General features: G+C 49.1%; 1 protein-coding gene across 4 annotated transcripts in view; it reads left to right on the top strand.

The window, feature by feature from the left end:
- The window catches only part of DSCAML1 (DS cell adhesion molecule like 1), a 361,106-nt gene that overhangs the window by 7,347 nt on the left and 331,250 nt on the right, over nt 1–22,509 (top strand). For 2 of the 4 annotated variants that reach the window (XM_081546519.1, XM_081546520.1), the window contains exons 2-4: nt 10,043–10,098; nt 10,278–10,360; nt 14,243–14,389. In XM_081546519.1, the coding sequence (XP_081402645.1) occupies nt 10,082–10,098; nt 10,278–10,360; nt 14,243–14,389 (247 nt within the window). In that variant the 5' untranslated portion in view covers nt 10,043–10,081. Of the gene's footprint in view, nt 1–10,042; nt 10,361–14,242; nt 14,390–22,509 lie in introns of all 4 variants that reach the window. The other 2 variants (XM_081546517.1, XM_081546518.1) reach the window with 1 other exon arrangement.

The following is a 22,509-nucleotide window of genomic DNA, read 5'->3' as shown; positions in this document are numbered from 1 at the left end:
TGTGGGAGTAGCTTACCTCTACTCCATCCCTAAGCGCTTAGATGTCTGTTTACTCCATAGTCCTCTAGACATTCCCCTGAGGATATTTTCCCTATTGGGAATCCACACTTTTTTTTTTTTGTGGGAAGGGGAGTAGGCACAGGGTCCCATCTTGTGTGACCTTGTTTGAGGTCACAGAAATTCCTGGAATCTAGGCCCTGAGCTGACTCATTGAAAAAGACCTCGGTGCTGGGAAAGATTGAGGGGAGGAGGAGAAAGGGGTGGCAGAGGATGAGAGGGTTGAATGGCATCGTTGACTCAGTGGACATGAGTTTGAGCAGACTCTGGAAGATGGTGGACTAGGCCTGGTGTGCTGCAGTCCATGGGGTCGCAAAGCATCGGATACAACTGAGCGACTGAACAGCAACAGGCCCTGAGAACCCAGCTGAGTCAGGGTCACGGTCACCTTGTATGTGGTATCTGGAGTGGCCTCCCAGAGCCATGGGTGAGGAGAAGGACGGGGGAACTGCCTTGAAGTTGTGACTGTTGTGGGTCCAAGTCTTCCAGGTTGGAAGTCACATTCAGGGACACTGAATTCACCCCCTCATCAGCTGCCTGATCCCCTCTGTGCTTTCCCACCAGCGGTGTTCTTCCGCTGCTCCAGCACTTCCAGTCACAGGAAACTCCTTCTTTTCAAGGCACCCCATTCCCCACCAGACATCTCTGACCATACAGAGCTCACCCTTGTGATTAGCCAGTTCTGTCTTGGTCCTGACCTCCTACTCACTGACTTGCTCCTACCTTTTAGGCCACATGGAGGCAGGATCCATGGATCCTCTTCTACTTGGTGACACTGACCACTAGTACACAGATGTCCTGCCCACTGGAGCCCTCTAGGCAGCCGGCCAGCAGCCCTGGCCCCTCTAACGCTTGCTCCTGTGCTGTGGCTTCCTTTCTCCATGATGCCCTCCATGCCTGGGTTGCCAGAGCAGCCAGAACTGCAAGATCGGTGGAGACGGGGCTTGGATCCCAGCCAGGATGCTGGCCAGCTGTGTACCTGGGAGTGTATGAATCTCTAGGCCTCACTCTCCCCATCTGTAAATGGAGGAGATTGGACAAAATAATCTCTTAAGTCCCTCCAGTGTGAACAATCTAAATCTAGGAATCTCTGGGGACAACTGTGCTGTCTGAGCCGACTCCTGGGAAAGACCTTTCTGGCCATAAGGGGCCTTCTTTTGACAGGCCTGTCTAGGAGGGGCTGGAAGATTAGAGTCTGTTTGACTGTCAGCTGTTGCTCATAACTCCTCCTGGAGCTGATGGTAAGGGGCCTTGTAGGTTGAAGGATCTTTACTGGATCTCAGAGGTTTCTGATTGCTGGTTATAGGACCTGTGTTTGCGCTAAGAATCCTAAGGGGGAAAGAAAAAACCGCATATTTCTGATGGACAGAGGTGGCCACTTGTGCCCTGGGGCATTGCTTCTCATTGGGGTGGTACTGCTCCCTTAGGGCTGTTTGGAAGTTGAGGGAGATACTTTGGGGTTGTTACAGTGATGAGGGTAGGGAGTATATAGTGGGGGGTGGGGAGGGATGATTAGGGATGAAATGTCTGATGCCTGGGGCAGTCCCAAATAATTCAGAATTGTCTCCCCCCAAATGGCTGTCTTTCATCAGAAAACCCCCATGTAAGGATGATCACATCTTGGAGACATTCTGAGAGTAGAATGCAACACTCCCGTTGAGAAATGCAGTTGGTGTAAGGTAGTTTGAAATGCTGCTTCGCCAGCCCTGGCTCTACTGAGGAAATTACTTGATCTCTCGAAGATCCTGTTGTCTCAGCTATAAAATGGGGTCTTGGGCAGTAGCTCCATTAGAGGATGCTTGTGGTGCTTAAATGCACCATAATGCAAGGTAGGGACTTCTCACAGAGCCTGGCACACAATAAATGCTAAAAAAAAAAAAAAAAAGCAATGGTGATCATGATGATGGTGAGGATAGAGATGAAGCGGGTATGCCAGGTTTGGGGACAGAAGGTATGGGACTTGGTCCCAGCTGCACCATCCTGCCCCAGAAAAGTATCAATGCTCGGATGCTGTCTGGGGAGACTGGCCCTTCTCCTCCTCAGGGTCTAGGCTCAGCTTGTCTCCAAGGTGTGAATACAACATAGGGGGTTTTCTGATGGCAGGCCAGACCTCGTCTCCCTGGTCCTTACCTGAGTTTTGGATAGACGTGGTGGTTAAGCTGAGGCCCCGCCGTTTGGTCTTCTCTGAAATCTGGTTTTTCCAACTATGGAACAAGAACAGAGTGAAGACAAATGATATGTCTCTTTTATGAAAACCTTTGTGTAGAGATGCAGTGGAGTAATCAACCTTGCAAATTAATCCAAGAAACCTCACGGGAGCCACATCTGCATTAAAACAACAGCTCTGTGTGAGGCCGGGGGAGCTGCAGTTGATGTGGGTATGGCAATGATCTGTCTGTTGATCACACCGTTATTATTTTATTAACCTGATTGCCAAATTAAGGAAATTAATGCAGTGCTAAGGTCCTGTCAACCAAACCCAGGAGAACAGTCTGTTGTTGGGAGAGTGGGTTGAAATCCAGCATGGCGGATCTGTTCTTCTCTATGGAGCATTATTGTGAGTGTAGACAGAGGACCACCTGCCGCAGAAATGGAGTTCTGTGGCCCTTTAACAGACATGGTGGATCTGGTATCTAAGGATGTGCATGTGTAACAAGCTTTCCAGGTGGTTCTGACGCATAATAATATTGGAGATACTGTCTGAAGTTGTCATCGTCATCATCATTGTTGGTGAGATGTAAGTATTTGCTGCTGGATATTTATTCCACAAATACTTCCTGTCTGCTCACTCTCATGATAATACTTACAACAACAGCAATGAAGACTTAGGTGGTTACCTATACCACTTACATATACTGGAAGGTGCTGTATATATTAACTCATCCAATTCTAACACCCCCTGAAGTAGATATGGTCACCCCCATTTTATAGATGAGAAGATCAAGGTGCAGAGAGAGGGGAGGTCATCTTGGCTAAGGTTACATTGCTTGTAAGGGGAAGAGCAAAGATTCAAACTTGGGGAGCCTGACATCAGAGTCTGGGCGTTTAATCACTGTGCTAAGTGCCTAGTGCTGTGCTCAGCCAGGGGACACAGTGGTGACCAAGACAGCTCACAGTCCTGCAGGGAAGCCCTGCCCACTCCTCCTCTCCCTGCTTCTGTCCAGCCCCACTGCCTGTACCCAGGTCTGGATACCCCTTGGGGGTTCTTGTCCATTTCTGGGGGTGGGGTTGGCGGGTGGCAGGGGCCCCAGCATTGGCAGATGCTCCTGGATGAAACATGCAGTGAAAGAGATGGGTAAATATTGTAAAGGAAGAGAAAAAAAATGACTCACTTCTCCCAGTGGAGGTGGTGAGGTGTTAATATGTCAGTCCCCTCAGGTTGTCATTTACGATGATTGGAGACGATGACATGGGGACCATTCAGTGTGCACCTGGGAGGAAGCCTCAGTTGGCCAGACAACTCCACCCCAAGTCAGGCAGGTGGGGTGGGGGCCCCTGGGTGTCGACTGTGTGGGTGTCCAGTTTCCTTCGCCAAACTAATCCCAATGGCCAGACAGCACAGGGCAGGCGGACGAGTTGATATGATGGATATTTAGGTTTCAGGGGTGACCCTGGGGCAGCCCAAATGCCTGGGGGTGATTTCTGGTTTAAAAATATTGCTGTGCTATTTCTACACTTCTAATCTCCCAGCCATTTGGAGCCTGTTTTATGAAACGCGGCATCAGGGTGGTGCTCAATGTTAACCGGCGGAGAAGATTAAATGGGTTTAAGTCTGGGCGTCTGTCACATCACAACCAAGCCCATAACTTCCATTTTCTATTAAAAATCCATTTCCCCCTTTGACCAGAAGACGCTTTGCTGTTGATCTGATCTCTCTCTCTTTATTTATGAAGTGTTTCCCCCTCCTCTCGTTCTCTCTGTAAATCTGCCTGGTTCTGTCTGCAGAGGAAAGAAAGAGCTGGGGGAGATGGCTGAGATTTAAGGGGAAAGTCAGAGTTTCCTGTCCAAGGATTTGCTTTCCAAATTAGGACTGGCTTCCAGAGGAGAAATGAAAGAATTCTCATAAGGCCTCAAACTTTGAACTCTTCAGCATCATGTTGGGAAAAAAACTCAGGCTTGGGAGCCAGGCAGACCTTAACTGAGGGTTGGCTTGGTGGCCTCCTGGCTTACCATCTTTTTCCTCACTTGTAGGATGAGACTTGGGTTTCCCAGGTGGCTCAGTGGTAGAGAACCCACCAGCCAATGAAGGAGATGGGGATTCGATCCCTGCAGATCAAGCAGAGCCCCTGGAGGAGGAAATGGCAACCTGCTCTAGGACTCTTGCCTGGGAAATCCCATGGACAGAGGAGCCTGGCGGGCTCGTCTGTGGGGTTGCAAAGAGCTGGACACGACTAAGTGACAGTGCACACATGAGATGAGACCCACAGGGCCCACCTTGCACCTCTGTGAGGGGATTCCGTGAGAAAATGCCCATGAAGCACACAGTAGGCACTCAATCAATGTTAGTCTCCTTTCTTTTGAGAACTCGGTACCATCAGCCAGAGGAAGCCTTCAGGGGAGTAGGTGTACAGACAAAATGAAATTAGAGAAAGGGCTACGAGTCCTTCTGCAGACTCTGTCCTGGGTAGTGGGTTAACCCTTTCCTGCTCCTGTCTCCTCTGCATGCCCTTGAATGCTGGTGTTGGGGGGGTGGGGGATGTTCCCTCTGGTGTTTGATGCTTTCCACCACACCTGGGGTCCTGTTGAGCACATGGCTGGTGCTGGGTAAAGACCTTCTGAAGGAATGAGTATTTCTTGGCCCCAAGTCAGGAAGGACCTGGGAGAAGAGAGTATTGGAGGGCACAGGAGTCACCCACAAATGCAGAGCTGCAGAGGGGAGCTGGGCCCTGGCCACCCTTTGCTGTGTTTTTCGTCTCCCTGATCTTCTTGGAGAATCTCTGGGACTCGAAGCTAATAACAATCCCATCCCTCCTAGTCCTGCATCCTCATCATGTGGAACCATTACTTTCACATTCCGTCTTACCTGGAGGACAGGTAAGATGGTACAGTCCTCCCCCTTTTGTGAATGAGGACATGGAGGCTCAGAAAGGCTAAGTGGTTTACCTGAGGTCACACAGCACTTCAGGAATGAGCCCCAGGAGGGAAGACTTGTCCCAGGTCTCCAACTATTGTCCCATACTTCTGTTCTCCCCAGAGCTGGCTGGGGCTCTGTCACTGCTCTGAAGATTCAAACAGGAGCCTCAGAAGGAGGGAAAGCCACCACCATCAGATCCTCTCCAGACTCTGTGAGGTGGGGTCAAGGCCCCCAGGCCCTCGCTACTCCCCTTCCCATGGCTGGTGACTGAGTGTGCTCATTGCTGCCATAGCTGCTTACTGCTGCCCTGTGCCCGCCACCATCTGGGCACGTGCGGGAGACTTGAGGGAGTTAGTGCCTCAGTTTCCCCTTTATAGATTTGCTTACTCCTTTCTCTTGGCAGATGGGTGAGGCTGAATTAATGTTTATTTAAGGGCTTCTGCATTCCGGGCTGACAGGTGCCTTGTGATGGTAAAATATGAACCCGACGTAAGTGCAAAATGCTATTGTTTTACACCTGAGGGTGATGCTTCATAATGGCAATGCACTGTCAGAGCCGTAAGCAGAAATGAATGGTTTGTCTAATCCTCCCCAGCTCCCCCAGACTCGGAAGACAGTGGCTCACATCCCAGGGTGGGAGAAATATGAGGCTACTCACCTTTTGCTATCAATCTGCTGTTTCTTCAGCCCTGACAGGTGGCTGGACAATCCCAGTCCATTCATCAATTACATCTACCCATTTGTAGTTCCTGAGAACCCCACGTCCTTGGCTCTGGCAGAATCCAAGGCCCAGAGGGCAGGAAGGCTGTTGCTATTGTGGCTGATGGCCCTTCCAGAAGCCTGGAGCCAAGGGAAGCCTGGGCCAGGGGTTGTCTCTGCAGGCAGGGATGGGGGTGGGGGGTGAATTTCCAGCCAGGAGAGGAGGAGACTAGGAATGTATATTTAGGGTAGGTTTGGGAGGGAAGAAAGGATGAGGAGGGATACCCAACCTGGAACACCAGATTTTGCGGCTTGATTCCTCTTGTCTTCAACATGTTTCATGCAATAGAGCAGTTTCATTCCCAGGCTCTGAAGTCAGGCAAAGTTGGGTCCCAGCCCAGCTCCAACACTTACACTCTGGGTTACATTGTGTGAGTTAGTTAACTTCTTGGAATCTTAATTTCCTTATCTGTGCAATGGGAATGCTTCCCAGGTGTCACAGTGGTAAAGAATCTGCCTGCCAATGCAGGAGATGCAGGTTTGATCCCTGGGTGGGGAGGATCCTCTGGAGAAGGGAATGGCAACCCCCTCCAGTATTCTTGCCTGGGAAATCTGATGGACAGAGGAGACTGGTAGGCTATAGTCCATGCGGTCACAAAGAGTCGGACACTACTTAGCAACTAAACAACAACAATAGGAATTATAACATCACCTAGAGAGTTATGAGGTTAAGTGAGAGAACACCTATAACAGATCTAGCACCCAGCCTGGCCTGCAGTTAGTGAAATCCATGGTTGCTAGTATTATTGCAGTTGGTCTTATCACTGAGGGCTGCATCATACAGATCCTTAAATATTTTCTTACCCAGCCCCTTGAATCAGACAGTTCCCGAGTTCCTCTCTGTCAGAGATCTTTCTCAGCTTCCTAAGTCCATTTGTCAGGCATAATGTAGAGTCTTTCTGTTTCTTGATGGATTTGGGCTTCCAAAATCCATAAAGCTGCCATAGTGAGTGTGTCTGATTAAGTAGGTTGTCTCAGGAAGTACCCAGAACCCCAGAGTGATGTTCCTGCTCCCATGGGCTGAGCGTTGTTTGAAGTGTTGAGTCTGACAGGGGCCCCTCTCCCAGGATGTGCATGCATGTGTGCACACAGGTGTGCAGATGTATAAATCTTGTTCATGGTCAGCTGAATAGGGAAGTTGGTGGCCGGGTGGTGGTATTTTTTTTCAGGACGGTATAAGCACCCTCTTTATTGTTACACTGGTTACCATCATCTGAGGGTTAAGAAATCAGACTCTGGACTCAGATTGCCTGCATCCAGAGCCCTTGATTACCAGTCGTGTGCTCTTGGGAAAGTCGCTTTGATCTCTCAGTGCCTTAGTTTCCTCATCTGTGAACTGGAATAATAATAGTATCTCCCTCATAGGGAGGATGAAAAGAGGTCATACAAATAAAGGGCTTGCAACAGGGCTTGGCAGGAAGAAGATGCTTAATGAATAATTGTTGACCAAATGTCAGTAAAGAAACCTTTGGAAGGTGAGCGGGCTCCTGGGAATCTGGGGAGAGTAGGTCGGAGAAGAAACTTCCTAAGCCTTAGCTTGCTTGCGAATGGTATGATTTCATGGCCTTGGAGAACACCCAAGCCCCTGTGAATTGGACAGGCTTCTGAGGGTCCCTTTCCTCTTCCACAGAGCAGACTTGCTCAGCCACCACCCCCAGGACTCTCACAGTGGAGGCAGTGTGAGGACGTGGGTAGGAAAGCTGTGCTTCCTAATTCCCCCCTCATCCCGTTGCTCCCCTGTAGCCAATAAGGGTGCAGTGCTGGGTGGGGACAGCAAATGCATTTGCTGCTAAGAGGATGCCCCTGACACCACAGCAAGGAGCCCATGGATGTGTTTTCCAGCTCTGCTGCTAATGGCTTCATCACGGCTTTTTATGAGCTGATGTGAATTGCTCTGACCAATGAGTCTTAATGGCCTTCCTCAACGAGCTGCCCGGTATATTCTCCCTGGAGGTTTGGCTCAGAGTTAAGCCGAGAATATTAATATGGTTTGGATGCAGGCCCTCCCCCTCCTGATAAAGTTGTGGAAATTGAGGTCAAGTTGGGTCCCCCACAACGTTCTTTAAACAAGCAGCAGAATGGTTTGTTTGCTCCTTGATCTTCCTGGTAGAGAGGGAGTAGCTTCCAGCTGGAGACCTGGGATTGGGCCCCTCTTCCTCTGGGTTTGCCTCCACCTGCTGAGAAGTGGCCCTTCCTAAGGAGGCAGGCTTCTTGATAGGGAGGGAAGGTCCTGATCCCATCATGCAGGGCTGTTTCCCATAAGGGCAGGCAAGACTGAGGTCCTGTGCTGGGTTGAGAGTTGCAGACAGCTGTCCTCCTTGTCAGGTGACCTTGACGTTGTCAGGTAGCTGTTGTGAGCATGTTCACCTGTGTGATCGAGTGTTGTGATGGCGATATGTCAGAGACTCATGGGGTCTTTGCAGTCTCATGCATACTCCCGCCATCTTATGAGTGAAGAATGGGTGATCAGAGAGGGGAAGTATCAGGGATGGGTTTAGAACCTGAGGGAGGCAGTGATGCCTCTTGTTCCTGAGCTTGGATTGATCTACTCATGGTGCCACCTGTCCTCATCCCTTCCCCTGGGACAGAACATTTTCCAAATTGATCTCTGGAGGGGAAAGACAGCTCCCAAGATCTTGCAGTGTTCTCTCATCCGGGGCAGCATCCTAATTTGTGAGCCCTTCCTCTTAGAACATGGTCTCAGACCTTTTACCTTTTGGCTCTGGTGTGTTAGAAAGTGTGCTAAGATCCTATTTAGAGCACTGGTTTCAGATTCCAGTTCTGTAGCTTATTAGCTGTGTCATCTCAGGCAAATCACATAACTGTGCTTAACCTCCAAAAGGGAATGATAAAAAAGAGGCCATATGTTTTGCCAAAAGTTTTACTTTATTTCAGGTTTGAAAGATTTGTTAACAAAAGAAACCACTCATTACATACAAATACACAATTTCAATATTTAATAGAGAATTATTTAACTTAATTTCAATATACAATCATTAAAAGAAGAGAGAAAGAGAAACAATAGAGAAGAGGAACAGCACCTACAGGCTTCCCTGGTGGTTCAATGTTAAAGAACCCACCTGCAATGCAGGAGACATGGGTTCCATCCCTGGGTCGGGAAGATGCCCTGGAGAAGGAAATGGCCACCCACTCTAGTATTCTTGCCTGGGAAATCCCGTGGACAGAGGAGCCTGATGGGCTGTAGTCTATGAGGTCGAAAAGAGTTGACATGATTTAGCAGCTAAACAGCAATAACAACAGCAGGACATACACCACCAGCTTGGGCCAACCAACGTTTAGACTTAAACAGCGTGCTGGGAAGTCCCAAGTAACAGCAATCTGGAGTCCCGATAGGAAAAGGTCCTGGGCAACGCGTCCACTCCACAAGTGAGACTGCAAATTGCAGTTTGGGGGCTTCCTGCTTATAATCCTGGGCCACAAACTGATATCATCATCAGTTTGCACAAAAATGCAGCTTTGGTTTTCCTTTAACCTTTTTACAATACTGTTTGTTTCACATTGTGAGTCGTAAGATTTTGTTAGACCCCAAGGGGGTTGGCCTGCCTTCCAGGTGCTCAAGAATTCTAAGACCCACACCTTTTCTTATCTAAAATGTTGCCTGACTAGTTATGTTTCCAGGCAGGCACAGAATCCAGGCAGTGTCCAGGCAGGTCAGAGGCCTGCTCTCCTGCTTCTGAAGCTTGAACAAGACTTCCTCCATTTTGATTTCTCTAACACCATGCCATCCCCTCTCGGGATTATAAAGATGGACTAGGGGACTGGGTGTGAACATCTTTGCATCTAATAGGTGCTCAATAAACATCTCTTATCATAAGCAATGTCAGTGTCTCTCTTATACTGTGGATGCCTAGGAGTGGACCACGGCTTTGGACTTGGCTTGGTGTGGAGAATGAGCCATTTCAACATTTTGCCATTCCTGCGCTAGGCTGGAAGCATCTGCAGGGTGGGAACTGCCTCTTACTCATCCTTGCCAATGCCCTGTGTCTAGTCAGTGCTCAGCAGTACTCATCGAATGGCTGGTGCTCCAGCGTCTTATGAATGAGCAGGGGCGTTGCAGGCTTTGCGGACCCTGAGGGTATCAGCTTCACTAACCAGCCTCTCTGCTCTCCTCCTCTCTCCCCTCCCCTGCAGCCCGCCCTGAAGATGTCGGCACCAGCCTCTACTTTGTAAATGACTCCTTGCAGCAGGTGACCTTCTCCAGCTCCGTGGGGGTGGTGGTGCCCTGCCCGGCCGCGGGCTCCCCCAGCGCGGCCCTTCGATGGTACCTGGCCACGGGGGACGACATCTACGACGTGCCGCACATCCGGCACGTCCACGCCAACGGGACGCTGCAGCTCTACCCCTTCTCCCCCTCCGCCTTCAATAGCTTTATCCACGACAATGACTACTTCTGCACCGCGGAGAACGCTGCCGGCAAGATCCGGAGCCCCAACATCCGCGTCAAAGCAGGTAAAGGACCAAACACGGGCTCCCCTACAGGGCAGGAATGGGGAGCAGGCAGTGCCCATTCTGAGGACGAGTGTAACATGGAAGAAGGCAGCCCTTCAAGGAAGGTTGTGTTGTTCTTGGGAATCTTAGTGCTGCCACTTCCTGTGTATTCTTAAGGCTTCCCAGGTGGCTCAGTGGTAAAGAATCCGCTTGCAATGCAGGAGCCACAGGAGACATGGGTTTGATCCCTGGGTCTGGAAGATACCGTGGAGGAGGAAAAGACAACCCACTCCAGTTATTCTTGCCTGGAGAGTCCCATGGACACAGGAGCCTGGCGGGCTCCAGAACATGGCGTTGCAAAGAGTCCGACATGACTGAGTGGCTGAGCACTGTGTGTCCTTAGGCAGAGAACACACCTTTCTGAGCCTCAGCTTCCTCATCTGCAAAGCTGATGCAAGCATCCACCCGTTCATCACTATGTGTGATGGTTCAATGAGATAACGCCTGTTTAAATTAAGTAATGTGTTCATCTTAGTACTTGATTCGTTAAAAACATTCAGTGACTTTGTTTTTTTTAAAAAAAACCCTTTATTGAAATAGAATATATAAAAAGAAGTGTGCATAAGTATATAGATTGATGAATTTTCACAAAGTTTAATATCCAGATGAAGGTATCAGCATTTCAGAGGCCTGTTCATGCTATTTTTCAGTCACTCCACCCTTTGGGGAAACCACGGTCCTGACTTCTAACAAGACAGATGTTTGCTATTGCTGTACTTTATCTAAAAGGAGTCCTATAGTACATATTCTCTTGAGTCTTTTGCTCACTGTTGTTTGTAGGGTTTAGCCCTACTGCCATGCAGTTATTGGTTCATTCTCATTGCCATGGTTGTCTGACCATCCTGCACTTTATTTATCCATTCCATTGTTGATGGACATCTGAGTATAAGGTATCTCGTGAGGACAGACAGTTAGGTAAAATCCATGATGGAAAACTCTTAGCAGTGAAGGATTTTGGTCTTGGGAAGAGTTAATGAAGACAAGGAAGTGAGGGCTTTTCAACTGGTCTCTCTACAGAAACTAGAAAGTCTTATTTCTCTTTGTTAGGTCTGGAGGCAAGACAGTGGCTTAGATCAGCCAGTCTTTACTAGGATGTCATGGTGTTCTAACCCATTGTGCAGTGTGCCTGAAATAGTAATAAAACATTGAGGTTTGGTGAATGATTTTCTTAAGCATTTTGGGTGGGAGAGGACAGGTAGTGTTCTAGCTAGCCCACTGCGATGGCACCCAGCCTTGAGCGCACCATCTTTCCTGGCGATTGTTTTGGGCACAGGAGAGTGGTTTCCAGGGAAGTCTCCCGGACCTTCCTGCCTAGTGATGGATCCTGCTCTGACTTCCTGGCCTAGCAACGAGTCAGCCCCTCAAGGAAAGTTGTTTTGTTCTTGGGAATCTTAGCAACTTACTTTAGGTGCAGAACACATCTTTCTGAGCCTAAGTTGCCTCATCTGCAAAGCTGATTGCCAGCACCTACCCCATTCATCACTGTGTGATGATCCAGTGAGATAATGCTCAGTTGCATTAAGGTCCTTCTGCCTTACAGCAGCCTCTCACACATACGAAGTTCCAAGTAGTAGGGAATGGGTGAATATAGGGGATGAGCTGGGTTGACAGCTTTTAATTAAAAAGCTGATCTTTAGCCCATTGGTCTTTCCAAGTGGCTCAGTGGTAAAGAATCCGCCTGCCAATGCAGGAGATGTAAGAGATGCAGGTTCGATCCCTGGATTGGGAAGATGATCCCCTGGAGGAGGAAATGGCAGCCCATACCAGTATTCTTGCCTGGAAAATTCCATGGACAGAGGAGCCTGGCGGGCTGTAGTCCATGAGGCCACAAACAGTCAGATACGACTAAGCAACTGAGCATGGGCTTCATCCTGCTGGTTTGTTTAGAGGGATAGTCTGAGCTCTCAGCACCCCAGGGCCATGCTTAGCTATCTCCTCTGGGGCTCCACGTGGACCCTCTCTTTGGGAGCAGCACTCTTCCCCTGAGAGGACCCAGGTGCTGGACTGGGAGTCCTGAGGCCATGGTTTGGAGGCCAGTTCTGCTTCCACAGCCTGGAGGATTGAGCTAAGAGCAAGTGATGCCCTATTTCCTATTACCTGCATGTTACTGGGTTAGGTGTCAGTTTTCACAATAATCCTGTCTGGTTTCTTTTTACAGTGAGGTGACTAAGACAAAGGTTAAGCCACTTGCCCAAAGTGACCTCACCAGTTGATCCCAGAGGCGTAGCTGTAATGACAAGTAGCACTGCTTTAGTATTTTCCATGTGCCAGGCCTGCTCCATGCTGCTGCTATTGTTTCCTTTTATGAGTGAGGAAACTGAGGCTTCAGAATGTTTGTTAGCTCTTGTCCAGGGTTACATTGCCGCTCAGAGGAGGAGGCAGGGGCGGCTGGTTTGATGCTGCTAACCGTGGGCCTCTGCTGTTCCTGGGGGACTGTCCCAGCCCTTTCCCCTCTCCTCTCTGCTCCCTCTCTTCAGTCTCCTCTGTGCTCTCCCCACATCCACAGGCAGTGCTACATCCAGCGCACAGACGGGCGGGGGGACCATAGCCCCACAGAGCTGGGGGTGCCTCCCTCCACGCCTCTCTCCTCCGTCTCAACTGTGCGTCTTCCTGTCACAGCCACGACACCGGGAGGGAAAGAATAAAGGCCAGGAGAGGACTGGACAGGGCTGGCCTGATGGGAAATGCAGCCAATTAAGAAGCTCTTGATGAAGCCAGAGGGGCTGCAGGTGCACAGCCAGGGGGGTTGCTGGGCCCTGAGCATCACCCTGGCAACCATGGCAGGGAGAGCAGGAGGGCATGCTGCCCAGGTGCCTGCTGAGGGACAAGGTCGGGAGGCAATGGGGTTCTGGCTGCACCAGTTCTGCTTGGCAGAGAAGAGATAGAAGGATGGAAAAGGGCCCTGGGGAGAGGCCAAGCAGGGGAGGATCAGAGACAGAGGCAGGCCCCTCAGCTCTACCCCAAGGCTGGTCCAGCCCACCCAGAGGCCCGGACAGACAGAGCATCTACAGATGACAGTGCCCCAGAAGCCAGCCCTGGGACCGAGGCAGGAGGCCTCCACTGCACATGGTGAAGCAGGGATCATCTGAAGGCAGGACCAGGATTGGAGGTCAGGCTGTAGGTGGTGTCAGGATGGAGGAGAGAGCAGCAAGGGTGCTTCATTTGGGAGAATCTTAGAGATTGCCCATGTCGCTGGCATTCTGCATTTTCAGAGATCGTCACTGTTTCAAATATTCTCTCTCATTGTTCTTATAAACCCCCGAGCCCTGCAGAAAGTTCTGTATGTCAACTACATTTTCCCAGGCTGCCTTTCCCTTTGAAGTGGCATACAAAAACATCTATTGTTAGATCATGTCTCACGGTTTTTGTTTTGGCAAGTGATGATCACCATGCCCCAAACCGTTACCACCCTGGGCCCAGGAATAATAATGTAGGAAGTTGAGTCTGGTTTTCTTAGAGGGGTTCTGGTACTTTTCCTTATAAAGCACACATTCCCTTATTGAAATGATCTCATTGCAGGGTGGAGGTGCTGCCCTCCATGCCTGTACAATCTAATGTACTTTGTTAAAACTCACCAAAACTGGAAGGGCTAGAAGATGGAATTACGGTCTTGTAGAGGGAGGCTGGGTGTTTCCAAGGGAGCGTGAGGAGTGGAGGAGGTTGCTGGACAAGGCAGGAATGAGTTCCCTGGCAGGAACTTTGGGGTGGCCCAGGTCGGGTGTGGGAGAAGAATTGACGGCAGGTGAGGCCTGGGGTGCTGAGAAGTGGCTTTCTCAGGCCCCCTGCTATGTCCCAGCCCAGCCTGTGACACCCTCTTCTTTCCGCCCTGCAATCTGTCTGCAGTTTTCAGGGAACCCTACACCGTCCGGGTGGAGGATCAAAGGTCGATGCGTGGTAGCGTGGCCGTCTTCAAGTGCCTCATCCCCTCTTCAGTGCAGGAATACGTTAGCGTTGTGTCCTGGGAGAAAGACACAGTCGCCATCATTCCAGGTAAGAAAGGACCGTGGCACTGCACGGGCAGGGCCACGGGGGTGGGGTGCAAAATCAGAGGTGCCGCGTTGGTGGTTGAGCTCACCCAGCTCTCGAGGATGGTTCTGGTGAGCAGTTTTTATTGTTCTGGTGATGCTTTGGCAAAAAAGTGTCTTCAGTCTTGGCTTGATGCGTCTCCGTGTGAGGTATTGAAAACCTATCTGCCAGTGGCCTGCATGCATGAAGGTCCCATCAGACACAGGCTGGTCCTGCTCCCTTGAAGGAGTGGGCTCACCTTCTTTCCTGACCACTTTGATGGGTCTTTGATGGACCACGGCCTTAGGGATGGGAGGCAAGCCTGAAAGACCTTACCTATGAAAGACTGTGGGGAGAGGAGGGATGAGAGGCTGGTACATGGTCCATGTTCCCAGGATTCTTGGGGGACCAGACGTGAGCGAGCATGCATGTGGGACTCTTATTTCACGAGCTGCCTAGATGCCCCTTCAGAATCCTAACTGGCCTTACGCTGTGCCAGGAGTTGGAAAAAGAGGTTAATACCGTGTTATAGGATCTCTTTGTTGGAGGCATTGTGATTGCAGGCGCTTCGTTGCTGGTTCCTTTTCCCTATTCATAGGTGTCCCTTCCACAGGAAAACAGGTCTGGAAACCCCAAGAGAGGACCTCAGATCCTCAGAATACCTCCAGGCCTCCAGTCACAAAACCGTGGGGCTTTTCCATCGCTCCAGCATTTCTCCCTGCACTGCTGTACATTGCAGAGGCCCTGCCACTTTTTCTTCCTTTCTTCATCAAGGGCCTTGGTTTTCTTTTCTGTATAATGGAGGCACTTGACTAGATTGCTCACTGAGTGCCCCTCCAGCACTGATGGCCTGTCGCTGGGGTATAGGAAATGGTTCTAGTTGCTTGAGTTCTGCAGGTTAGTTGGAGAAGACAGACTTCTGTTCATGACACCTGTAAAGCCAAGGTTCCTAATCTTGCTACACAGCTGAAGTCCAGGGGAGCTCTTTGAAAAAACACCAGTGCCTGGGCCCCATCCCAGATCAGAATCTCTAGGGGCAGAACCTGGACATGAGCAGTTTTAAACCTCCTCCTCCTAGGGTGACTCCAAGGTGGAGCTGGGAGACCAGTGCTTCAGCATCTTAACAGCCAAGGTGGTGTGATACTTTTTTGAGACATTAATTTTTGTTTTGCTTTTGGAACTTTTTCCTGCTCTCAGTCACAAGCCGATGGCTAGGCCATTATATCTCCCGGTCTCAGAGCTTGTACGGGAATCAGAAACTACTTAACGATACCCTCTCTTCCTGCCTTTTGTAAAACCATAAGCGAACAGCAAAGATTAGGATGGGTGTTCTGGCTTGGGAGGAGAGCCTCTGAGGGCAGTGAACAAGCAGGAGACAAATGGATGCCAGAGGCAGGGTGGTGCTGTGGGCTGCTCATTGGGTATGGCTGGAGGAAGTGGTTGGACTTCACAGGGTCCTCTGTGGGTGGCTCCATGGGGTCTGGGACTGAGGACAGGTTTCTTATATTCAAATGAGGCATAAAGTACACAGTCTATGACCCAGAGTGATCATGCAGGCAGGGACAACAGGCTGGTGAGGACCAGAAAGACCCTGGACCTTGGTGCCTCCTGGGGGGGAGCCCAATAAGGATGGAGATTGAATGTCCTGTCTCTCCAGCAGAGTCACATGGGAAGATGATTTAAAGAATGTAAAGAAATGTGGTATTTTCCTATAGATCTGAATTTATAGACCAAGAATTATACTCATTAAAATAATAATAATTTTTGGGTGTTTAGTATATGCTCGGCACTGGGCTAAGAAACTTATATATGACCTCATTTTATCCTCACAAAAAGTCTGTAAGTGTATTTTTTTTCGCTTCACTTTTCTGAAGAGGAAACTGAGGCTCCAAGAAGTAAAGAGACTTTGGGTCACACATCTTATCATGTAGAGGGCAGGGCTGAACCCTGTGCCCTTTCAGCCTGTGCCCTGAACCCCACATGGAACTACCTCCTGTCACCCATACAAATGTATCCAGAAAGAGTTACTCTGAGTACAAGAGAGACTTGTGTGCTGTAGGCAAGGGGGACCCTGGCCTCAGGAAGGTGAAAAAGTCAGTGCTGGTATTTGGGAAAGGTTCATAGAACTGAGTCAAGTGTAATGACTAAGAGCCCAGAATCTAGGATCAGACTGCCAGGGCTTGAAACTCAATCCTCTGGGTAACTTTTACCTCCATGGGGGCTCATTTTCCCCAACGATAACAAAATGGGGTGATGACTGACCTACTTCACAGGGATCAAGTAAGAATGAAACTAGTTCATGCGTCAGATGTTTCAAACACTGCCTGCCACACACTGAGGGTGGGCTGGGACTGTGGTGATAATTATGAGGGAACGAGAGCGTTCTCCTCTTTGTCCTGCTGTTTCCTGTTGTGGTGTATGTATTTCTGTGTATCAGGGTCTGTGTGCCCCATTGGACTGAGTTTCCCAAGGGTGGAACCTGGGTTGTTTTCATGCACACACACCTCTGGCTCCTAACACACCGCCTTGCACCACAGGACAAATGCTCACCAAATGTCCCATGGATATGTGAATGGATGATTGGGAGAGTTCTGAAAGAATGTGGGAACTGTGTGTACAGAGGCATTGGGATAGGCTGAGGGTGGGGGGCGTGAGGTAGTTACAAGCTCAGCTCAGACAGGAGAGACGAAGGTTAACCTGGTTCCTGTGCGGAGGAGCTGGAGGCAGTGAGCTTCCCCCAGGCTCACTGTTGTTGGTGCTTCAGGGCTGTCTTTGATGTCAAGCCTGGGCTGGTGGCCCCAAAGGGCATAATTATCAGGGAAGTGGGCTAGACGCTAATCTGCTGGGCTCTGGTACACATCGGTTCTATAGACCTCTTCCTTGCCTTGAGCCTTGGAGAATTTTCCTCCCCTGCCCAGTTCTCCAACTCCATCCAGCATCATTCCAGATCCTCTGTAGCTATGTTTTAGATCCAGGGATGGACTTCCCAAAGCACATGAAGCCAATTATAACAGCCTCGCAGAGGAATTCATGAGAACCAGAAGGAGTAGAGTTTTGCATCCTCCAGGCTCTGTAGATAAAGGGCCAGAACTTGGGTCTACCTGCCCCAGGCTTTAATTTTGGAAAATGCAAATTGCTTATTGATTTTTTCATAAAAACAGGATACTTTGCTATCCATACCACACTGGTGTGTGTGTGTGTGTGTGTGTGTGTGCGCGCGCGCGCATGCTTCAGCTGGGATGTTGGACAGTGGCTTTTCATGGTGGTAGGGGGAGATATAATGATGGGGTTGCCTTGAGGTTAAGGAAGCACTTCCTTAGGAACTCGAGTGACTTTCCTCTGACACTTTGGGGCAGCTTCTGGAGCAGGGAGAATGGTGTTGACTTTGATCTCTGGGTCTGCAGGGCTGGGCTCAGATCCTCCACCAACCACAGGGCCAGCAGATACAGGCGAGAGAGCGGGAGGAGGAACGAGAGGCTCGTGTGGGCCATTCAGGGCCCAGGAGACATCTCCCTGAGGAGGATGGGTGCTCTGGGAGGAAGGGGGGGGGTTGCAGGCCCCTATAAATGAGGAGGGGGCCCTCCAATGCCTCTCTGAGGGTGGTTGAAGGAATCAGAGGCCAGGGCCCCTAAGCAAGCCCTATGGGTTGGTATTGGCTCACGGGTTGGCCTTTCCAGTTGTACCCATTGGGAGGGGCAGGTAAGCCTCCTGGAGCCGCTGCTGAAACTCTGAGCCGCTTTGGGGCTGTGCTTTGCACAGGATAGGTAGAGGCTAGAGAGACAGCCCAAAGTGCTACCTTCCCCAGTGCGACCTACCACCCCTGCCCCTCTCTTCCTCCTCCTTCCTGCCCCCCGAGCTGGTCAACTTCTTCCCATCAGGCTCTTTAGTGATGTATGTAGAATAGCACAGAGCCTCTCACCTAGGAGCTGGCAGAGTGCTACCTCTTACTTCTATCCTGGGAGACTTGGTCTGGAGTAAACTGGCTCTACAGAGTGTGTGGAGGGCAAAAGCCTGTGAGTAAACATAAATTAAAATTAAGACCTCCAGTGAAGCCGAGATGTGGTTTAATTTCCCATCTGCATGATCACCATTACAATGCATGTTACTGGATATAAAGATAAATCCGGCCCTGCTCCTAATAGCTTTTAATTTCCACCAGATCTGATTATATTGATGTGGGCTCCTTGTGGGAGTTTCCCAGCGTGCTCTTCCCCAGCATCCTGACTGGTTGTCTGGGCCCCAGTGGGGAGTTTTGGCCACTGCTCAGATGTGTGGACCAGATGCATCTGCCTGGGTGTGGAAGACAAGCCTGGAGCAGCTCCGTGGTCCAAGTGGGCGGGGCTCTTGGCTGCTGGGTCGTCATCAGGGCTTGGTCGAGGTGGGAGTGCACGATGGACCCTGTGTGTTGGGGGGAGGGAGAAGTAGGAGCAAGGAGAAACAGCTAGAGGGTTCTTTTGGAAAATGGGCAGTGTTCCCAGACCACAGGTGGGAGTCAGTGAGCCCACCACCCATTGCCCCCCTTCCTAATTGTCCCCAGTGTTCCAAGTTGCTCATAGGTTTTCGTACCTGTTTGTATTTGGTCCTGCACCTCCTCTGCCTCTCTGCACTGATCCCCTCTTCTTTATTATTGACACTGCACTCTTCTTTTGTCCTTTAAACTCGTTCACATGTGTCCCCTTCCATGAATCTTAACATCAACCTGTAGCATACCTAGGGCTCCTTTGGTTCCATTCCTGGAACACTTAATTCACTGTGTCTCACATTAGAGGAAATTGTTTCTGTCTGTCTGCTGCAGGAGAGTGGACAACTCCATCTTTCCCATCTCTTTATCCCCTGGGTCCTCACAGCACCTGTTACAGTGTAATAATAATAAGATTAATGATTCGTTATGTATTGAGACTTCCTTTGTGTTAGGCATTCTACATATATTACCTCTAATCCTCACAATAACCCTTTAAGAAAGATAGTTTTTTGTTTTTCTATTCCCCCTCCCAATTTTGTATAAATGAGGACAGTGGAGGCCCAGGGAAGTTAAGCACCTTCCCCAAAACCACGTAGCTAATAAGTGGCCTGGGTCTGAGATGGGCTCCTCCAGTTGCTCTATTTCCTGCTGCCTCTCGGGAGCAGGCTCCTCATTAGGAATGGACTATCCTCAGATTCCAGCATAGGAGGAGGGCTCATCCCTGTCTCCTGCACTTGCTTGGGGGCTGAAACATGTCCCCAGCACTTGCCTTGGCTTCTGCCTCTGTGTGCAGTGACCAGAAGCTTTGGCTTTTCTCAACGGCAACAGCTCTCCAGCTGCAAGATCAGTGAACAACCAATCTAACAAGGAGGCTTTATTAGGCCCTGGCTCTGTTTGGGGCCCAGTGGGAGACACAAAGTTGGTCCTGATCTGGGAACTTAGGATTCTGTTCATGTCATCAGCTCTGATGGACAAGGATGGATAATCACAGCACAATAAACAATCAGATATGATCTTGCTTGGCTTTGGAATGCAGGGTTAGCGTATTAATTGCATTTTTCTCCAGCTGATGCTAAAGCTACTTGGATCCCATAAATCTCCACCAACTTGGACAGGGGATGGCACAGATGAGAGAGCCCAGGTGGTGCTTGGAAACCCATTGGACACATGTGGGCTACAAATGGACAGAGTCACTTCCTGTAGGAGCTGGAAGGGCCTTTAAGGTCACATGGTCCAGCCTCTTCATTTACTGATAAAGAAATGGAGGCCCAGACCAATGCCCTCTTCTGTCCCTTCCCTCTTCTCTCTTGCTCATTCTCAGAGCGTAACATCTTAACTACTCATGGGATGCTTTTCCTTTACTATGAGACATCTTTCCTTCTTTGTCTGTCTAACCTACCCATCTTTCAAAGTCTGGTTCAAATACCCCTTTTTTTCCCATGATGTCTTTCCCGATTTCTGCTAAGAATGGATTTAAAAATCATCCAGATTAACCTCCTTCCAGGGGATCCTTTTCTGAACTCAATCCGAAATTTATCAGTTCTTTGCTCAAGACGCTAATCATATTTTGTCCTATAATATTTTAAAATCTGTGTTATCCCCACTATGAGAATGTCTAATCAGCAAGAGCAGAACTGTGTTTCATTCAGATCCCTATCCCCTCCAGTATTCAGAGAAGATGATTAATGATGGTGATGAAATGACAGATTCTCTCTCCCGCTGGACTGCCCTGTGACAGGCAGGAAGAAAAGAGACCTGCCTAAGGTCACATGGAAAAATGATACTTTACAAAATCTAGGCTTGATGGCATTTGATCTCTATTACTCTGAGCTGCTTCAGAGCTACATTGAGAGAGACCACTTCTGTGGATTCCTTCTGTGACACTGTTGTTTAGGTGCAAAATTGGGGATCTCAGCTCTTGACTACTTAAGGGCTTGGAGAAAATGGGCTGGGATTGTCAGCCTGTACTAATATGAAATAGATGGTGTACTCAAGGTAATTTAACAAATGAGTGCTAGGTAGAGTCTCATGCCTTACAGAGGAATTAAGCTTGACCATGACCTGTTTCTTGCCTTCAGCAGCTCCTATCTAGGGGTTTTAGTATCTTTCTGAGAAGAGATGATATATCAGAGACTGAGATTCTTTCTGATGATGTCTGCTCAGAAAGGCTCTTGAAGGAGAGGGAGGCCTTGGAGCAGAAATAGCACATTGAGTGAGGTCACAGTGTGGGGAAAGACAAGGAGAGGATGGGGTGACCTGGGGATGTGGCTGGAGTGTAAATAGAAGTGGTGAGAGAGAAGTCTGGAAAGGACATCTAACTCATAAAGGTCCTATCTAGTTCTAGAAAAAAATGGCAATCTGATAATAATGACTAATGTTTATGGAGCACTTACTAAGTTTCCAGGTTCTGTTCTAAACATTTTATATGCTTAGCTCATTTAACCTTCACAGAAATCTGAAGCTGAGTAGATAAGCAATTCTCCATTTTATAGATGAACAAACTAAGGCACAAGGAAGTTAGTGAGGCACAGGCCAAGTTAGTCAGCAGTAGAGCCACAACTTAAACTTTTGCATCCAGACTCCATTATTGGTGCTTCTGAACTCTTTGCTGTGTTGTCTCATAAAAAATTAATATACAGAATATATATTTTTTTAAAAAAACTGCTGCAGATCAACAAGAAAAAGACAACACAATAAAAAATAGGGTGACAGGTACGAGCAGACAATTTACCAAAGAGGGAGAGGTAGGGGAATGTGGCAGAAAAAAGTCAAGCTGTGGAGTCTGCTAGTTCTAATCTGTGACCTGAAGCAACTTACAAAGCCTCAGTTATTTCATTTATGAAATGGGGACCATGAAACCTACTGTACATGGAATCCTTTAGATGACCATTAGGCCTCTGACAAGACTTGGATTCTCAGATGGAAAAGGAGTGGACTAAGCTCAGAAGAGAAACTGCCTACCCAGCTTCATGACGTGGTCCAACCATGGGCCATACTACCTTCTCTGGGTACCGGGCTGAAGACAGGACACAGGTCAGCCAGGGATGCAGCCTCCTAGAAGATCTGTGATACTGGAATCACTGGAGAATGGTTTTCCCTAAACATGATCTTGAGGAAGCTGTAAATAGCTGGGGCCAGGCGGATGACTACTGCAGTGCTTTTAGCTCAAATAGGCCATCATGATATCTGGGCAGAATGAGAGAAACAAAACAGCTGTTGTATTATTAATCTCTGTATTTGCTTATTTCTTGCATGGTGCTCGATCAGAATGATGTGGAGGAAACAAGGAAAGTATTTAGTTTGATACCAGCACAGCAAAGATCAACTCCACAAACTACCTGGGTCTTATCCACTTGGTCTCAAACCATGGCTCAATAATAACACTAAGCAGCTTATAAGGTGATTTCACATGATCTCACTGACTCCTCAAAGGACCTCCCATTCCTTTCTCCCTTTTACAGCTGAGGAAAGAGATGCAGTGAGGTTCTGGGGCTTGTGTAATTAGAAGAAAAGTCAGGAGGAGGAGATAAACATGTATTAAGATATACTTTTATGCAGGGCCCTGTGACATGTACCTGGATGTCAGTCACCTCATTTAATTTTCCTCTTAACCCTGCAAGGGTGGCATGCTACCCCCATTCTT

The sequence above is a fragment of the Giraffa tippelskirchi genome, chromosome 11, assembly GCF_054371585.1.
Source record: "Giraffa tippelskirchi isolate mGirTip1 chromosome 11, T2T-mGirTip1v1.2.pri, whole genome shotgun sequence".
Lineage (NCBI taxonomy): Eukaryota > Metazoa > Chordata > Mammalia > Artiodactyla > Giraffidae > Giraffa > Giraffa tippelskirchi.
This window is presented reverse-complemented; position numbering and strand designations above follow the sequence as displayed.